We start from the raw sequence: 15,660 nt of genomic DNA on the forward strand, positions 1-15,660 counted from the left end.
CTTGTGGCCCAGTTTGTGATCGATTCTGGAGAATGATCCGTGTGCATTTGAGAAAAATGTGTACTTGGAATTTTTTTGGTGCAGTGTCCTATAGATGTCTGTTATGTCCATGAGTTCTATGTCTTTATTTAAGGCTCTAGTGTCTTTGTTTATTTTTTGTCTCGTTGATCTGCCCATTGGTGAGAGTGAGGTGAAGTCTCCCACTGTATATGTATTTTCTTTAATGTCTGTTTTCAGAGCTGATAATAATTGTCTAATACATTTTGGTGCTCCTTCATTTGGTAAGTATATGTTGATGAGTGTTATTTCTTCCTGTTGTATTGTCCCCTTCATCATAATGTAGTGTCCGTCTTTGTCTCTTTTTATCTTTTTTAATGAAGTCTATTTCATCTGATTTAAGTATAGCTGTTCCTGCCTTCTTTTTTGGTCCATTTGCTTGTAGGATTGTTTTCCAACCTTTTACTTTCAGTCTATGTTTATCTTTTGTGTTTAAATGGATATCACACTTATTTTGTTTAAAGAACTCCTTTTGGTAGTCTTTGTAAAGAGGTCTCCGAGCAGTGTATTACCACAAGATTTATTTGCTTGAGAAGACCTTTGTTTATCTTTCAGGTCTTTTCACTGCATATTGATCTCGAGAATTTGATTGAATATAACTTTTAATACTTTCTATACTATTTATAATTTTAATTAGAGTTTTGGAGGCTGGAAAAGCAAATGTCATTTTACCAAAAGGTTCGCCAAGTGGAATAACTCATGTGATTGCCAGTAATGCAAGAATCAAGGCTGAACAAGAAAAAGATAATTTTAAGGCTCCATTTTATCCAATACAGTACCTAGGGGATTTTCTTTTAGAGGTAAGTATAATAATAAACATTTAAAATTATCTATATATTTTAATATCAATATTGTGAAATATATATTAATATCTTCTGAATTTTGAAAAAATCATGATTACAAGTAATTAAAATGGCATGTTTTTAAGGCAGTTGTTCTCAATTAAGTATTAGAGAATATTTCTGATAGGTGTGAATGAGGTTCACTTGTTAAATTTAAAATTTATTTTGTGCTTTACTTTTGCCATAAATAGTAGTCAATCATAGGATTATGGAGATACCATTTAGGAATAAGGGTAAATATTATATAAAACCATGTAGAATTCTCATTCTTTACTTGACTCTGTAGTTCTCCATCCAGTCTAATAAGTTCGTTCAAGTTTTGTGGCAAATGCCGTGGTTGAATCAAGGTATAAGACCTGGATTGCAGAGCATTCTTACAGCTACTTCAAGACAGGAGATCTAATGAAACATCTCAATTAGAAGCAAGAACTGTCATTACTGTACTTTAATGCCCTACTCCTAGAAAATAGAATAATGTACTGAGTAGTCTGTGGGTAATTTTGAAACATAGTATTATTTTATAAAATATAGGAGAGTCTTCTCTTTGACCCTCTTTTTCTAGATGGTAAAGAAAGCAAACACCTAGCACAATGCCAAGTACATAGCTGGCACTAAAGAAATATTATAAGTAAGAATTAGTAAAGTTAAATGAAATAATACCTATGTATTTCATAAGAGTAGCCAATTAGAGTACTGTTAACTAGGAGAAAATTACATTTTAATCATTTGAAAGCTCTATATTTTTTTTTTCATCTCATTGTATTTATTATTTTTTTTTATTAAATAATAAATTTTATTTTTATATTCCCCCATACAACTGCACATGCCCCATTCTGACCCCAATCCCTCCCCTCCCGGCCCCAACCCCAAAAAGTGTCTCTGGTTCATAGTTTTTTTGTTGATTTTGATTTTCACTTTCTTATAGTTATTCTTTTTCCTGATCCCTTATTTAAGTTTTCTAGATTCCTGCTATGAGTGAGACCATCCGGTATTTTTCTTTTTTTTTGGCTTATTTCGCTGAGCATGATCCCTTCCAGCGCCATCCATGTTGCTGCACATTGCATGTGTTTATCTTTTTTGAATGCTGAGTAATATTCCATGGTGTATATGTACCACATCTTCTTGATCCAGTCATCTATTTTTGGGCATTTGGGCTGTTTCCAAAGCTTAGCTATTGTAAATAGTGCTGCTATAAACATAGGGGTGCAGGTGTTCTTTGGAATTGATGTTTCTGTGTCCTTTGGGTAAATACCTAGGAGTGGAATTGCTGGATCATATGGAAGCTCTATGTTTAGTAGGTCCAGAAATCTCCACACAGCTCTCCATAGTGGTTGGACCAGTTTGCATTCCCACCAACAGTGCAGGAGAGTTCCTTTTTCTCCACAACCTTGCCAACATTTGTTGTTGCTAGTTTTTTTAATATGTGCCATTCTCATTGGTGTAAGATGGTATCTCATGGTAGTTTTGATTTGCATTTCCCTGATGACAAGTGATGTTGAACATTTTTTCATATGTCTGTTGGCCATTTGCATTTCCTCTTCAGAGAAGTTTCTTTTTAGCTCTTCTGCCCATTTTTTTGACTGGAGTATTTTCTTTGTTGTTGTTGAGTTTCATCAGCTCTTTGCAGATTTTTGTGATCAGTCCTTTATCATTAGTGTTGGGTGCAAAAATGTTCTCCCAGTTGGTGGGTTTCTCTTTTTTTTGTTATTGTCTCTTTTGCTGTGCAAAAGCTCTTTAATTTGATGTAGTCCCAGCTGTTTATCTTTGCCTTCACTATCACTGCTTTGGGTGATGTGTCTGTAAAGATGTCTTTGATATGCAAATCCCGTAGTGTTTCGCCTATATTTCCTTCTATGTATTTTATGGTTTCAGGTCTTATGTCTAGTTCTTTAATCCATTTTGAGTTGATTTTTGTGTATGGTGTGAGGTACTGGTCAAGCTTCATTCTTTTGCATGTAGCGACCCAGTTTTCCCAGCACCATTTATTGAACAAACTTTCTTTGCTCCAATGCATAGTCTTTGCTCCTTTGTCAAAGATTAGTTGACCATAAATCTGTGGGTTTATTTCTGGATTTTCTATTCGATTCCATTGGTCTGTATGTCTGTTCTTGTTCCAATACCATGCAGTTTTGATGATTATGGCTTTGTAGTATAGTTTGAAGTCTGGGAGTGTGATGCCTCCATTCCCTTCTTTTTTTCAGTAGAGCTTTGGCTATTCGGGGATTTTGGTGATTCCATATGAATTTCATCAATAATTGTTCTATTTCTTTGAAGAATGACATTGAAATTTTGATTGGAATAGCATTGAATCGGTATATTGCTTTTGGTAGGATGGCCATTTTAATAATGTTTATTCTTCCAATCCATGAGCAGGGGATGTCTTTCCATTTCTTTGTGTCTTCTTCTATTTCTTTTAACAGTGTTTTATAGTTTTCTTTGTATAGGTCCTTTACCTCTTTTGTTAGATTTTTCCCAAATATTTGATTTTTTTTGTTTCGATAATAAAAGGGATGGTTTTTTGATTTCTTCTTCTTCAGATTTACTGTTTGTGTATAGGAAGGCTACTGACTTTGCGTGTTGATTTTGTATCCTGCCACTTTGCCGAACTGATTGATGAGTTGAATTAGTTTTTCTGTGGAGTTTTTGGGGTTCTCTATGTATATTATCATATCATCTGCAAATAGTGATAGTTTGACTTCTTCTTTTCCTATTTGGATTCCTTCTATGTCTTTCTCTTGTCTTATTGCTCTGGCTAGGACTTCCAGTATTATATTGAAAAGCAGTGGTGAGAGTGGACATCCTTGTCTTGTTCCAGATCTTAATGGAATTGCTTTCAACTTTTCACCATTGAGGATGATACTGGCTGTTGGCTTGTCATAGATGGCCTTTATGATGTTGAGGTATGTTCCTTGTATCCCAAGATTTTCAAGGGTTTTTATCATGAATGGGTGTTGCACTTTGTCGAAAGCTTTCTCAGCATCTATTGATATTATCATATGGTTTTTATATTTCTTTTTGTTGATGTGTTGGATAACGTTGATTGATTTTCGGATGTTAAACCATCCTTGTGTCCCTGGAATGAATCCTACTTGGTCGTGGTGAATTATCTTATGGATACATTGTTGGATACTGATAGCTAAAATTTTAGTGAGGATTTTTGCATCAGTGTTCATTAGGGAGATTGGCCTGTAGTTTTCCTTTTTTGTGTTGTCCTTATTCAGTTTTGGTATTAGTGTAATGTTGGCTTCATAGAACGTGTTTGGTATTGTCCCTTCCTTCTCAATTTTTTGGAAGAGTTTTTGAAGGATAGGCACTAATTCGTCCTTGAATCTTTGGTAGAATTCATTTGTAAATCCATCAGGTCCTGGGCTTTTGTTTTTGGGAAGGTTTTTGATTACCATTTCAATTTCGCTGCTTGTAATTGGTCTGTTTAGGTGTTCTATTTCTTCTTTATCTAGCTTTGGGTGATTGTAGAGTTGTAGGAATTTGTCCATCTCCTCTAGATTGTTGTACTTGTTTCCATATAACTGTTCATAGTAGTTACTGATTATTCTTTTGATTTCTGCTGTGTCCGTTGTGATTTCTCCTCTTTCATTGATGATCCTGTTTATTTGTGCTTTCTCCCTTTTTCCTTTGTGAGCCTGGCTAGGGGTTTGTCTATTTTATTGATTTTTTCAAAGAACCAGCTCTTGGTTTCATTGATCTTTTGGATTTTTTTTTAGTTTCAATTTCATTTATTTCTGCTTTGGTTTTTATTATTTCTTTTCTTCTACTGGTTTTGGGGTTTTTTTGTTGTTCTTTTTCTAGATCTCTGAGCTTCGAGATTAGGTTGTTTCTTTGAGTTCTTTCTTGTTTTTTGATGTGAGCTTCTATTGCTATATATTTTCCTCTTATTACTGCTTTTGCTGCATCCCATACATTTAGGATATTGGTGTCCTCCTTGTCATTCAATTCAAAGAATTTTTTAATTTCTTCTTTGATCTCCTCGTTAGTCCAGTGGTCTTCCAGTAGTGTGGTTTTTAATCTCCATGAGGTAGGATAGTTCCTTGCCTTCTTTTTATGGTTTATTTCTAGTTTGATGCCTTCATGGTCAGAAAAAATGGTTGGTATGATTTCAATCTTGGTGTATCTGTTGATGTTTGTCTTGTGCCCCAGTATGTGATCGATCCTGGAGAATGATCCATGTGCGCTTGAGAAAAATGTGTACTCCGTTTTTTTTGGGTTTAGTGTTCTATAGATGTCTGTTAAGCCCAAATGCTCTAGGTCCTTATTTAGAGCTTTAGTTTCTTTACTTATTTTTTGTCTTGTTGATCTATCCATTGTTGATAGTGGTGTGTTGAAGTCTCCCACTACATATGTGTTTTCTCTGATGTCTGTTTTCAGAGAGGACAACAGTTGTCTGATATATTTTGGTGCTCCTTCGTTTGGTGAGTATATGTTAATGAGTGTTATTTCTTCTTGAAGTATTGTCCCCTTGATCATAATGTAGTGACCACGGGGGTCTCTTTTTATTTTTTTGAGTTTGAAGTCTGTTTTATCCGATATAAGTATAGCTGTTCCTGCTTTCTTTTTTGGTCCATTTGCTTGTAGGATTGTTTTCCATCCTTTAACTTTAAGCCTATTTTTATCTTTTGTAGCTAAATGTGTTTCCTGGAGACAGCAAAAGGTTGGGTTTTGTTTCTTAATCCAGGCTGCAACTCTGTGTCTTTTTATTGAAGAGTTTAGTCCATTTACATTTAGAGTTAATATTGATATGTTAGCATCTGTATTTGCCATTGTGTTTGTCTTTCCTTTGATTTTATTTATTTATTCTTTTAATAACTTTTTTTTTTTTTTTTGGTCTTCTTTCATTGTTATTCATCCCTCTGAGGTTCTGGCTTTAGGATTCCTTGTAGTATTTTTTGGAGTGGGGGTTTAGTCGTAATGAAATTCCGGAGTTTCTCTTTGTCTGGAAGGTCCATATTCTTTCTTCAAAGAGGAAGGAGAGCTTTGCAGGATAGAGTATTCTTGGTTGGCATCTGTTTTCTTGGAGTCTGTTGACTATGTCCCTCCACTCTCTCCTTGCCCGTAGTGTTTCTTCAGAGAAGTCTGATGTCAGCCTGATTGGTTTTCCTTTGAATGTTATCTGTCTCTTCCCTCTTGTCAGCTTCATTATTTTTTCCTTGTCCTGGATTCTTGGGAGCTTTACTATTATGTGTCTTGCTGTGTTTTTCCTTTCGTCGTGGAAGTTTGGTGTTCTTCTTGCTTCTTGTATATCAATTTTCAGCTCCTTCTTCGCATTTGGGAAGTTCTCTTCAATTATCTCCTGGAATATTTTCTCTGTTCCTACATCTCTCTCCTCTTCTTCTGGAATTCCTATAACTCTTATATTTCCTTTCCTCATGGAGTCAGATAGTTCCTGAAGTCTTTCTTCGTTCTTTTTCCTTTGTACTTCTCTTTCCTTTTCTGTTTTGGTTCTTTTTATTTCTGTGTCTTCAAGAGTACTTATTCGTTCTTCCATTTCATCTATTCTGCTTTCATTGCTTTTCCCAGAGTTCTTTAGTTCCTCCATTAATTCTTTGATCTCTTGCATTTCTTTTACTTCCCTCTTTAGGGACTCAATTTCATTCTTCTGACCATGGTTTTCCCTTTTTAGGGACTCAATTTCATTCTTCTGATCATTGTTTTCCCTCTTTAGGGACTCAATTTCCTTCTTCTGATCATTGTTTTCCTTTATGACTTCTGCCACTTTTTTAATCAGGGCAATTTTAAATTCTCTTTCTGGAAGGCTCAGAAGTTCTTCCATGTTACTGTCGTTGCTATCTGGAGGGTGGTTTTCTTTTTGTGGTGTGCTTCTTTCCTGAGGCGTTGTTAGGTTGCGTGTGGTTCTTCTACTCCCTACTGTCTGTTTTCTAATTTGTCGTATGCATTGGGACACTGTGTTGCTCGGACTGGCCGTCATCTTGGGTGAACTTCTCTGCTCCCCTCTGGTTCCTCCAGGAACCATCTCTGGCTTCTGGGGGGGCTTTCTGCTGGTTTCAGGAAGTCTTTACTGAAGAAATGTCCCTTTTCTAAACTGGCGAAGCGGGACGCAGTCCCTGTACATCCGGTCTCAGGCACACACTTCTGTGTGCCGGTCTGCCCCAGACGTGGGTGCCTGCTCCCTCTGTGGGCTCCGACTGCTGGTTGGAAGGGGCCTGGCGTGGGCTAACTTCCCAGCTGGCCACTGGGTCCTCCAGAAGCCTTCTGCCCTTTTCAAGAAGTCTTAAGAAATTTCCCTGTTCTATGGGGTGTTAGTGACTTTTTTTCTGGTCGCTAGGTGGCGCCAGAGATCTCTCCTATTGTCCTTGGGGGGCTGTTTTTCAACTCCCTCACCCCCGTGAGACAGGGAACAGAGAGCGAGAATGGTAGGGTAAACCTCAACGGCTTTGGGGTGCTGTGTCTGCCTTGTGCCCCACCGTCGTGGAGAACCCACGCCCCGAATTTCGTGCCCCGGGTCTCAGTTCAAAGCCCTCAGGTCCAGGACGCGGGCTGTAGCCCAGTTCAGTGGCGCGGGAATGGCGCCTTTTGCACCCAGCTCCCGTGCCTGGGCGCCTGGTTCCTGCTCACTCAGGAAGGGACTTTCACCCCCGTGAGGTCCGCCGCGCGTCTCCCCGCAAGCCTAGGTCGCAGGCGCGGGGACCTGGGCAGCCGGGATCCCGGTCCGCGTTTGCTTTTCAAGCGCGCCAAGCGCGCCGCGCAAGCTTACCGGCAGCCTGGGCTGTGTGCGTGTCTCCCGGGGTCTTTGTTCTTCTCTAATGGCGCTCGGAGCAGTTCGCTCACCGCCGCGGCGGATCCTGCAGGGTTCTCCACAGCTCCCGTTCATGGGGTGTGGTGGCTGCAATAGTTCCTTTCCACTCACAGTCCCTCTTGCTGCGTCGTTTGTTCTTGTTGGTCGTTTTAGTTTGTTGTTTTCCTCCTCTCTGCTGGTCGGAGAGTGCCGCCTCTGTCAAGCTCTATATTTTTAACATTCAAAAATCATGCAAAAATCGGTTGATATATTGTTATGATTTTTGATTGGCTAACTTATAAGGGTACTTGATTTATGTATCCTAATTCATAGATCATTATATATTATCCAAAATGGATACATCAGTAAATATAGTTGGCATTAGAAAACTATGTTCTTGCGCAGTTAGTAATAATGGCTTGATTATTTAAACTACATTTTAACTGGAATTTCTATGGGATTAATTTATCCTGTATTTTAGACATTTCTTGATGATCTGAGTCTGAGGGTTTATCCTTCACTGGCAACTTTTAAATTTAAGCCAGAAATTTACTTTATCCCCCTTCAAATTGTCCTTAACAAAAATTGTTGTTTGTACATTCAAAGTAATCTTTTCTTTGATGTCAGGAATAGGAAAGAAGAAATGTCTTCATTGTTCTTAGTTTTCAGTTGACATTTTTCTGACTAACCAAAGAATTTTGATCAGCTACTCTTAGGGTATTCTCTGGATACAAGGTTTCAGCCTCTTAAAGGACTCCCATATTCATGTAGGAAACCAGAATAAGTGAAAGGGAGCCAAAGATCATACCATAGACTTTACCACATATCATCTTATATTATAATTGTTCCCTGGAGGGACAGTGATTCTCCAATCTTCTGTTGTAAAGGTAGTGAATCTCTGAATACCCTTTCGTAAGTATATTTTAGGAAGTATGAACTCACCTTCACTCCTAACTCTTTATCCTTCTAAATGTCTGGAATTACATACATAGATTCAGATGTAAGTTTTGAAAAAATTATTACTGATACATGATTTATGAATTCAGATTGGATTTCTTGGTAAGGGAAATTCAAGTATTTTGAAGTAGAGTTAGGTGAATATAATTATTCATTGTTATTCAAGTATAATAAAAGCTGTGAATTCAGCCATTACTCAATCTCTTTTTCTCTCTGTATAGTATACTTGCAAATGAGAAATCTTGTCAGTAAAAAACTAAGAAATAATATGAGTAGTCTATAATCTGAAATTATTTAATCTAGATTATAACTGTAAAAACATTAGCTTTTCTTGAGATAGACAGAAACCACTTTACTGTTCAAGTACCTTTGTTGTAATAATTGTTTTTCCCTAAAAGAATTTACTAATGTTTAATAACCTATGACTTAGGAGAGTGTATTTTACCTCCTTCTTTGACTCATATTTTGCAGTTGTAGATAAAGCTGAATATCATTAAAAGTATATAATATTAAAATTATACATAATTGTTTGCCAAAACCATTTTTATATACATACAGAATGAAATTCAGAATACCGAAGATTCCCAAACCTATTCTTTTTGGAATAAACATAGCAATCAAGAGAAAAACAAAGATTTCAGGAAAGATACAGAATTTTTTGAAATGAAAGATGCCTTAAGAGAGACCATGTGTAGAACTCAGGTAAAATTTTGTAAGCTAAATCTGTTTCTAGTTTTTCTTACAAGTTGTTTCATAAACAATGTGTGATAGAAATAACTTGAATTTTAGAATCACTGAACTGGAATTTGAGCCCAGGTTTGTATTTTATTGTCTATGATTTGAGTATATTGGGATGTTGCTCTATGTCTCTGTTTTGAGATTATTAGTGAAATAATGCATATGTGTGTATAGAAAATGCAGGTCCATTCTCAACACATGGTAATTACTTAACTCCTCCCGACCCCCCCCCCATGTTTAATATGTGTGTTATAAGAGATTATTATTTGTCAGCAGTTTATTTTCATACTTCATGAACTAAATTTAAGTATTTTACTGCATGCAGACAAAAATATTTTTAACAACCCAAATGAATTCTATTCTTATTAAATATGAGATGAGGAAAATCAACAACTTTGAACCCGGAGCAGTTAAAAGTATCTTAAGAAAATATGTATGTGACTATCAAGAAAAAATTTTCATTTAGTAGAAGCAATCAAAAAAATTAAAAATAAAACTGTTTCTACTGTATCTGTCAAAAATTTTACAAAGAAAATTCTAAGAATAATTTGGAACTTAAACTGAACAGTATCTTAAGAAAATCACATATGGAGAGATTAGGTAAACCTTTCCAAGAGCTTAAAATATTTTTGCATTTTTCTGGCTTTTCCAGTACTTTTTGATATTTATGTTACTTGTAAGACTACTTCTATGATTAAATACATGTGCATGGTCTTAATAAGAGTTTTTTATAAGTTGATATATCCATTGAAATATGAATTATAAGCCATAGTACAAGAACTGTACATATAGAAGGAAGGGAATATAAAACAATGGTGGAGTTAATAAAATTAAGTTTGATTTATCATAGAAAAAATTGTGGAAATTTCATGAAAGATATGGAAATTATTAGAATACATATATCTATCTATCTATCTATCTATCTATCTATCTATATCTTGAATTCCTTTTAGAACTCAAGAGGAAATATACAGAATTTAGGCAGAAATTTATTGTTTTTAAAAAATATCTTTTATAATGAATGAACATTGTGTCTTATGATATACCTTACTCTGTTTAATATTATACCTATGTCCTATAAAAAATTTTCTTGAGATATTGCATTTGATATACTTAATCCATGTGATCTATAACCTAAATTTTTAAAAGCATCTGGAAAAATAAAACAATGAAAGCAAACAAAAATCTGTTTTGATTTACATATAACACATAGAAAGGTAAAGATTCCAAAAAGATTGTTAGCAAAACTGAAACACTTAAAAATATATGTAAACCTTTCTGAAATAAAAAAAAAAAATTCTGTGTATTTCTGCTGATTCTTAGTCTGAATAAGACGTAATATAGTCACAAGTCTATTTACTATATTTTACCCAATGTGATTTCCAATTTTTTTTCACTTAATAATGATTACTCAATAACTGGGATGTGCCAGACACTGTTACAAGCACGAGGGATATAACAGGGAACTAAGCAAGCAAAGATCTCAGCATCACAAGACTAATACCTAGTGGAGGAAAAACATAATAAACAGATAAGCACAATACATATCAAATGGTAATCATTGCTGTGGAGAAGAAATAAAGCAGAGAAAGAGGGAAAGGAAAAGAGGAGCATGGTTACAGTTTTCCATAATGTTATCAGAAATATCTTACTCAGAAAATGATATTTGGGTAAGGACTTGAGAGTTTTTATGTAGACATATGTATATAATTAGACTTATATGTGGACATGCATGTACATAGACATGAATCTATGTAGATATATTTGAGTATATATATGAACAGATATACACACATACACATATATAAGGCTATGTACACATTTGTTGAAAAGAATTACCCAGGCAAGGCATCAGCACCTGAAGTGGGTGTGTGCCTGGTGATTTCTATGAACAGAAAGGATGTCAGTAGGGCTGATTCAGAGTAACCAGAGGAAGGAGAGTTGTGGGAGATGTGGGTCAATGAAGAAACTGTGGTATTTTCTCTAAGGAGGACAGAAAATTATCAGAAGTATTGGTCAGAGGAGGAGCATAATTTAACTTACATTTTTAAAGGGTCATTACACTTTTGCATTTCTTTCCCTTGCTATTTATTTGATTCCCCAGAGGCATCCTTAAAGTCATTGTTGTGGAGTGTTTTATGTATTTGATGTTTTCAGTTTTTAATCATTTGAGTTAACTTTCATTGATGGTATGAGATAATGGTAGAGTTTCATTCTTTTGCATGTAGCTGCCCAATTTTCCCATTACCTGTTGTTGAAGGGGCTTTCCTTTCTCCATTATATACACTTGGCTACTTTGGCACCTAATAAATGTATTATCCATGTAAGTGTGAGTTTATTTGTGTGTTCTCAGTTCTGTTCCATTAGTCTTTGTGTCTGTTTTTATTCCAATACAATATTGTTTTGATTACTATAGCTTTGTAGTATAGTTGGAAGTCTGGGAGTATGATACCTCCACATTTCTTTTTTTTGTCAGAATTGCTTTGGCTATTTGGATTCTTTTGTGGTTCTGTGCAAACTTCATTAATGTTTGTCTGTTTCTTTGAAGAACTCTGTTAAAATTTTGATAGGTATTGCATTGGTATTACTTTGGGTAAGATGGTCATTTTAACAATGTTAATTCTTATTATCTATGAGCATCCATTTCTTCTATTTGTTTTTTTTTTTTTTTAATTGAAGTACATTGGTTTACATCCTTTTTAGGATTTGGAAGTACCGGATCTTTCCTTTCAGGTGTACTCACCATAGCACACCCACACCAAAGCACCCATAGTCTTCCACTTTAGTCTGTTGTGCTCTCTCCCTACCCTGTTCTCACCTCTCCCTCCCGCTTCTATCATCAGCTTTCAAGCGTTGATTTTAAAGTTTGCCTTTGTCTTACCCTTTGCTTGCTTTCTCTATATTCTATATATAAGTGAAACCAATAGGTATTTGCCTTTTTCCTTCTGACTTATTTCTGCTAGCATTATCCCCTCCAGTTCCATCTGCATTTCCACAAATTGCCAGAGTTTATTTTTTTTGATTATTGAGTAATATTCCATTGTGTATAAATAACACATCTTCTTCATCCACTGGTCTATTTTTGGGCACTAAGTTTCCGTAACTGTTTCCGTAACTAGGTATTGCAAATAGTGCTACAGTAAACATGGGAGCTCAAATTTCATTTCAAATTATTGATAGTATTGTTTAGATAAGATTCCTAGAAGTAGAATTTCAAAATTATATAGGAAATACATTTTTAATCTTTTGAGAAACCTCCATACTGCTTTTCAGAGTAGCTAGACCAGTCTTCCTGTGTATATTTTTGTTTTTTTGTTTTTGTTTGTTTGTTTTTAAGATTTATTCATTTATACAAGAACTGGGGTACAGGCCAGATCTGCGGGAGGGTGAGAAGATTAACCAGAGACAGAGCAGGGAACAGAACTGGTAGACTGATGAAATAAACTGCTGAGGGGAGCAGCGGGCGCGACAGGAGAGATCTGCTGTGCCATGTGGGACCCTCACCGGCTGGCCGGGATTGAACCGGTGCTGCAGAGGCTGCGGGCAGCTTCACTAGGTGGTGCTCAACTGCCTGCGCCACCAGGGGAGGCCCTGTGTATATTTTTGAAACATACCTTCTTTGAATTTTTCTGTTTTGACTTGTATTGGTTGTGTTGAGACTATGGTTAATCCATACTAAAAGTATTTTTATGACCATGCAGAAAAAATGGCAAAATCATGATGAAGATATTAATATTAGTTCTATTTTAACTGGACATCACAAAAAAGAAAAATTCAAAGATTCCACTAAGGATATAACATTTGTTAAAACAAGAAATGCCTTACAAAAACACACATATGGAAATCAGGTAAGACTTACCAAATTAGGAATAACATATTTTCCAGCTCTTTTCTAAATTTACAAAATTTGTCATTCTTAATATTCTTCTGAATTGTGTATAAGAATATATAAAGCATTTGTGTATAATTTTAAAAAAAAGACAAAGTTGACTTTTATATAGACTAGCTAGGTTAAGAAATAGAACATTCTCTGTTAAGATCTTACTGTAGCCAGGCAATATCCCATATTCTTCCTTTCACAGAGGTAATTTCTATTGGAATTTTAATAATCTTCTCATTTTTTTATTATAGTTTTGCCAGCTCTCTATGTGTCCCTAATAATATATTGTTTAATTTTGCCTTTTAATGAATGCTTTGTTTTTCATGGTATGTATAGTCTTTATTACCGTGCTTTATTTTCTGGTATAAGTAATGTTTTATTGTATCACAATTATATCTTTTATCCTTTATTATTGATAAGTATTTAGGTTTCTTTGTGTTGATCTGTGTTTGATTGATTGGTTCATTTTGCAGTTAGGAACAGTTCTGTCATGAGTAGTGTGATCAATTTCTTATGTGACTCTTGGTATACATATTCAAGAGTTTCTCTAGCTTAGAAATTGCTGGGCCATAAGGACTGTACATATCCAATGCCCAACTGTTTCCCAAAATGTGAATGTTATTTCTGTTGTTCTATAATTTCTAACATATTTGTATTAAATTTATACTTTTGTATAAACTTAAGAATCTGAATTTATTTGGATTTTGTAATATATGTCATTCATGTTGAGATTTGTTTTAATTGTGGACTAAATACATGTAGAAGGAAATTAAGAAAAAGGATGACGATCTTCAAAGGAGTTTTACTTTGAGGAAAAAATGTAAAAAAGAAAAAGAAAGAGACTCCAAGATGGATATCAAACATGAAAAAATTAAAAGTACTTTAAGAAAACACATATACAGAGATCAGGTAAAAACTTTATTTGATGACATGTACAGTTTTCATTTTTTCTGATTTTTCCTTAATGTATTATAGACATATAATCTGACTTTTGTGATTGCTTGATGTTAAATAAAACCTGAATATCTTATGAAAAAGAGCTTCTTCAGTTAATGTGGTGTGATATTCATAATTAATGTTATAATTAACTTTGGCTCACAATAAAAGTATTTTATATGCATATACAATGAAATTTGAGATAATCATTATATTGAAGTATATTTTGTTTTGCCCGAGGTTGAAAAAAATAAAATGAAACAAAGCTTCTGAAAAAAAAGAGGCTAAAATTCTTGAAATGAAAAATACCCTAATAATACATGTATATATAGCTTGGGTAATACATTCTAACCCTTTGCACTCCGCTGTCCCCTCTCAGGGGACATTGCAATTTATTAGTGATTACGGGGAATTGAGGTTATTTCAATGCAACTTTTTGAGACATGCATGTTTCCCTGAAGTTTTATCTTGAAATGGCACAAGAAATTAAATCAAAATATCGTAAAATGGTTCAGAGTGCAAAGGGCTAATTTACATTTAACATTCTCTGGTCTGATTAGGCCATTTTTAATAAGATAATTCCTCTTTTAAATGGAAATCCTTCATGAATTAATTTTTCTAGACTATAACTTTGCAGTCTAAACCACAGCATATTTATTTGCATATAATCAGAAGTATCTCCAGAAAATAAAGGTAAATAAATAATAAATCATGTTTTGTGTGAACACGGCAACAAAGAAAAGGGGCAGGGGGGAGAAGAAAGAGAAGATCCAGAAAAGATTTTGAACATGTTAAAATGAAAAGTACCTTAAGAAAGTGCATTTGTAAATTTTCCAAATTAAAATGTTTACCTTTTTAAGCTTTTTATTTCATTATAGGATTTGTAAATATTTTTACTGCATGAATGTGTTCTAGTATATTTTCGATTGTGATACTTATCATTTGTGTTGATACTATCTTTATTATATTGTCTAAAGTACTTTTACATCTATGCAGAAAGAAATGAAGAATTCTGTTTTTGCTGGTCATGCCAAAGAATCAAAAACCAAGGATATCCAGACAGATGTGGATATTGTTGAAATAAAAAATCTCTTAAGGAGGCATATATATAGAGCGCAGGTAGACTTTGGCATTCTAAAAAAATTTGTATACTGTCCTATCCTCTAGTATAACCAAAATAACTACTACTAATGATGATAATAATATAAGTATTATATTGAATATATCTTAAAATCATCTTAGTTCCTCAGTTTGTTATGACTATAATACAAATATTTGGACTTTTAGTAAATATGCTCAATTCTCTGCTATTATTCCTCATTAACGCCCCAAATAAACATGAGTATAAGTGCTGTAATTTGCTGCTGGGTGTTACTAGCCTGATGTTGGAAATTCATTTTTTCAGTTCTCTGGGTTCAGCTTCAGTTTTCAACTGACCTTAAAGCCCTGGGTTTTGGGGTGGGGCTTTTTAAGTGCTCTTGCCCTGCCCTCATTGGGAGAGA

The 15,660-nt window shown here is 34.8% G+C and overlaps 1 protein-coding gene across 2 annotated transcripts in view; it reads left to right on the forward strand.

Moving 5' to 3' along the window:
• SLF1 (SMC5-SMC6 complex localization factor 1) overlaps positions 1-15,660 on the forward strand; it is a 69,187-nt gene that overhangs the window by 22,928 nt on the left and 30,599 nt on the right. For both annotated transcript variants that reach the window (XM_037530784.2, XM_037530783.2), the window contains 5 exons: positions 695-857; positions 9,163-9,306; positions 13,044-13,190; positions 13,985-14,131; positions 15,155-15,277. In XM_037530784.2, the coding sequence (XP_037386681.1) occupies positions 695-857; positions 9,163-9,306; positions 13,044-13,190; positions 13,985-14,131; positions 15,155-15,277 (724 nt within the window). The remainder of the gene's footprint in view (positions 1-694; positions 858-9,162; positions 9,307-13,043; positions 13,191-13,984; positions 14,132-15,154; positions 15,278-15,660) is intronic.

Source organism: Talpa occidentalis, unplaced genomic scaffold (genome assembly GCF_014898055.3).
Source record: "Talpa occidentalis isolate TD23 unplaced genomic scaffold, MPIMG_talOcc4v2.1 talOcc4.6, whole genome shotgun sequence".
NCBI classification, from domain to species: domain Eukaryota; kingdom Metazoa; phylum Chordata; class Mammalia; order Eulipotyphla; family Talpidae; genus Talpa; species Talpa occidentalis.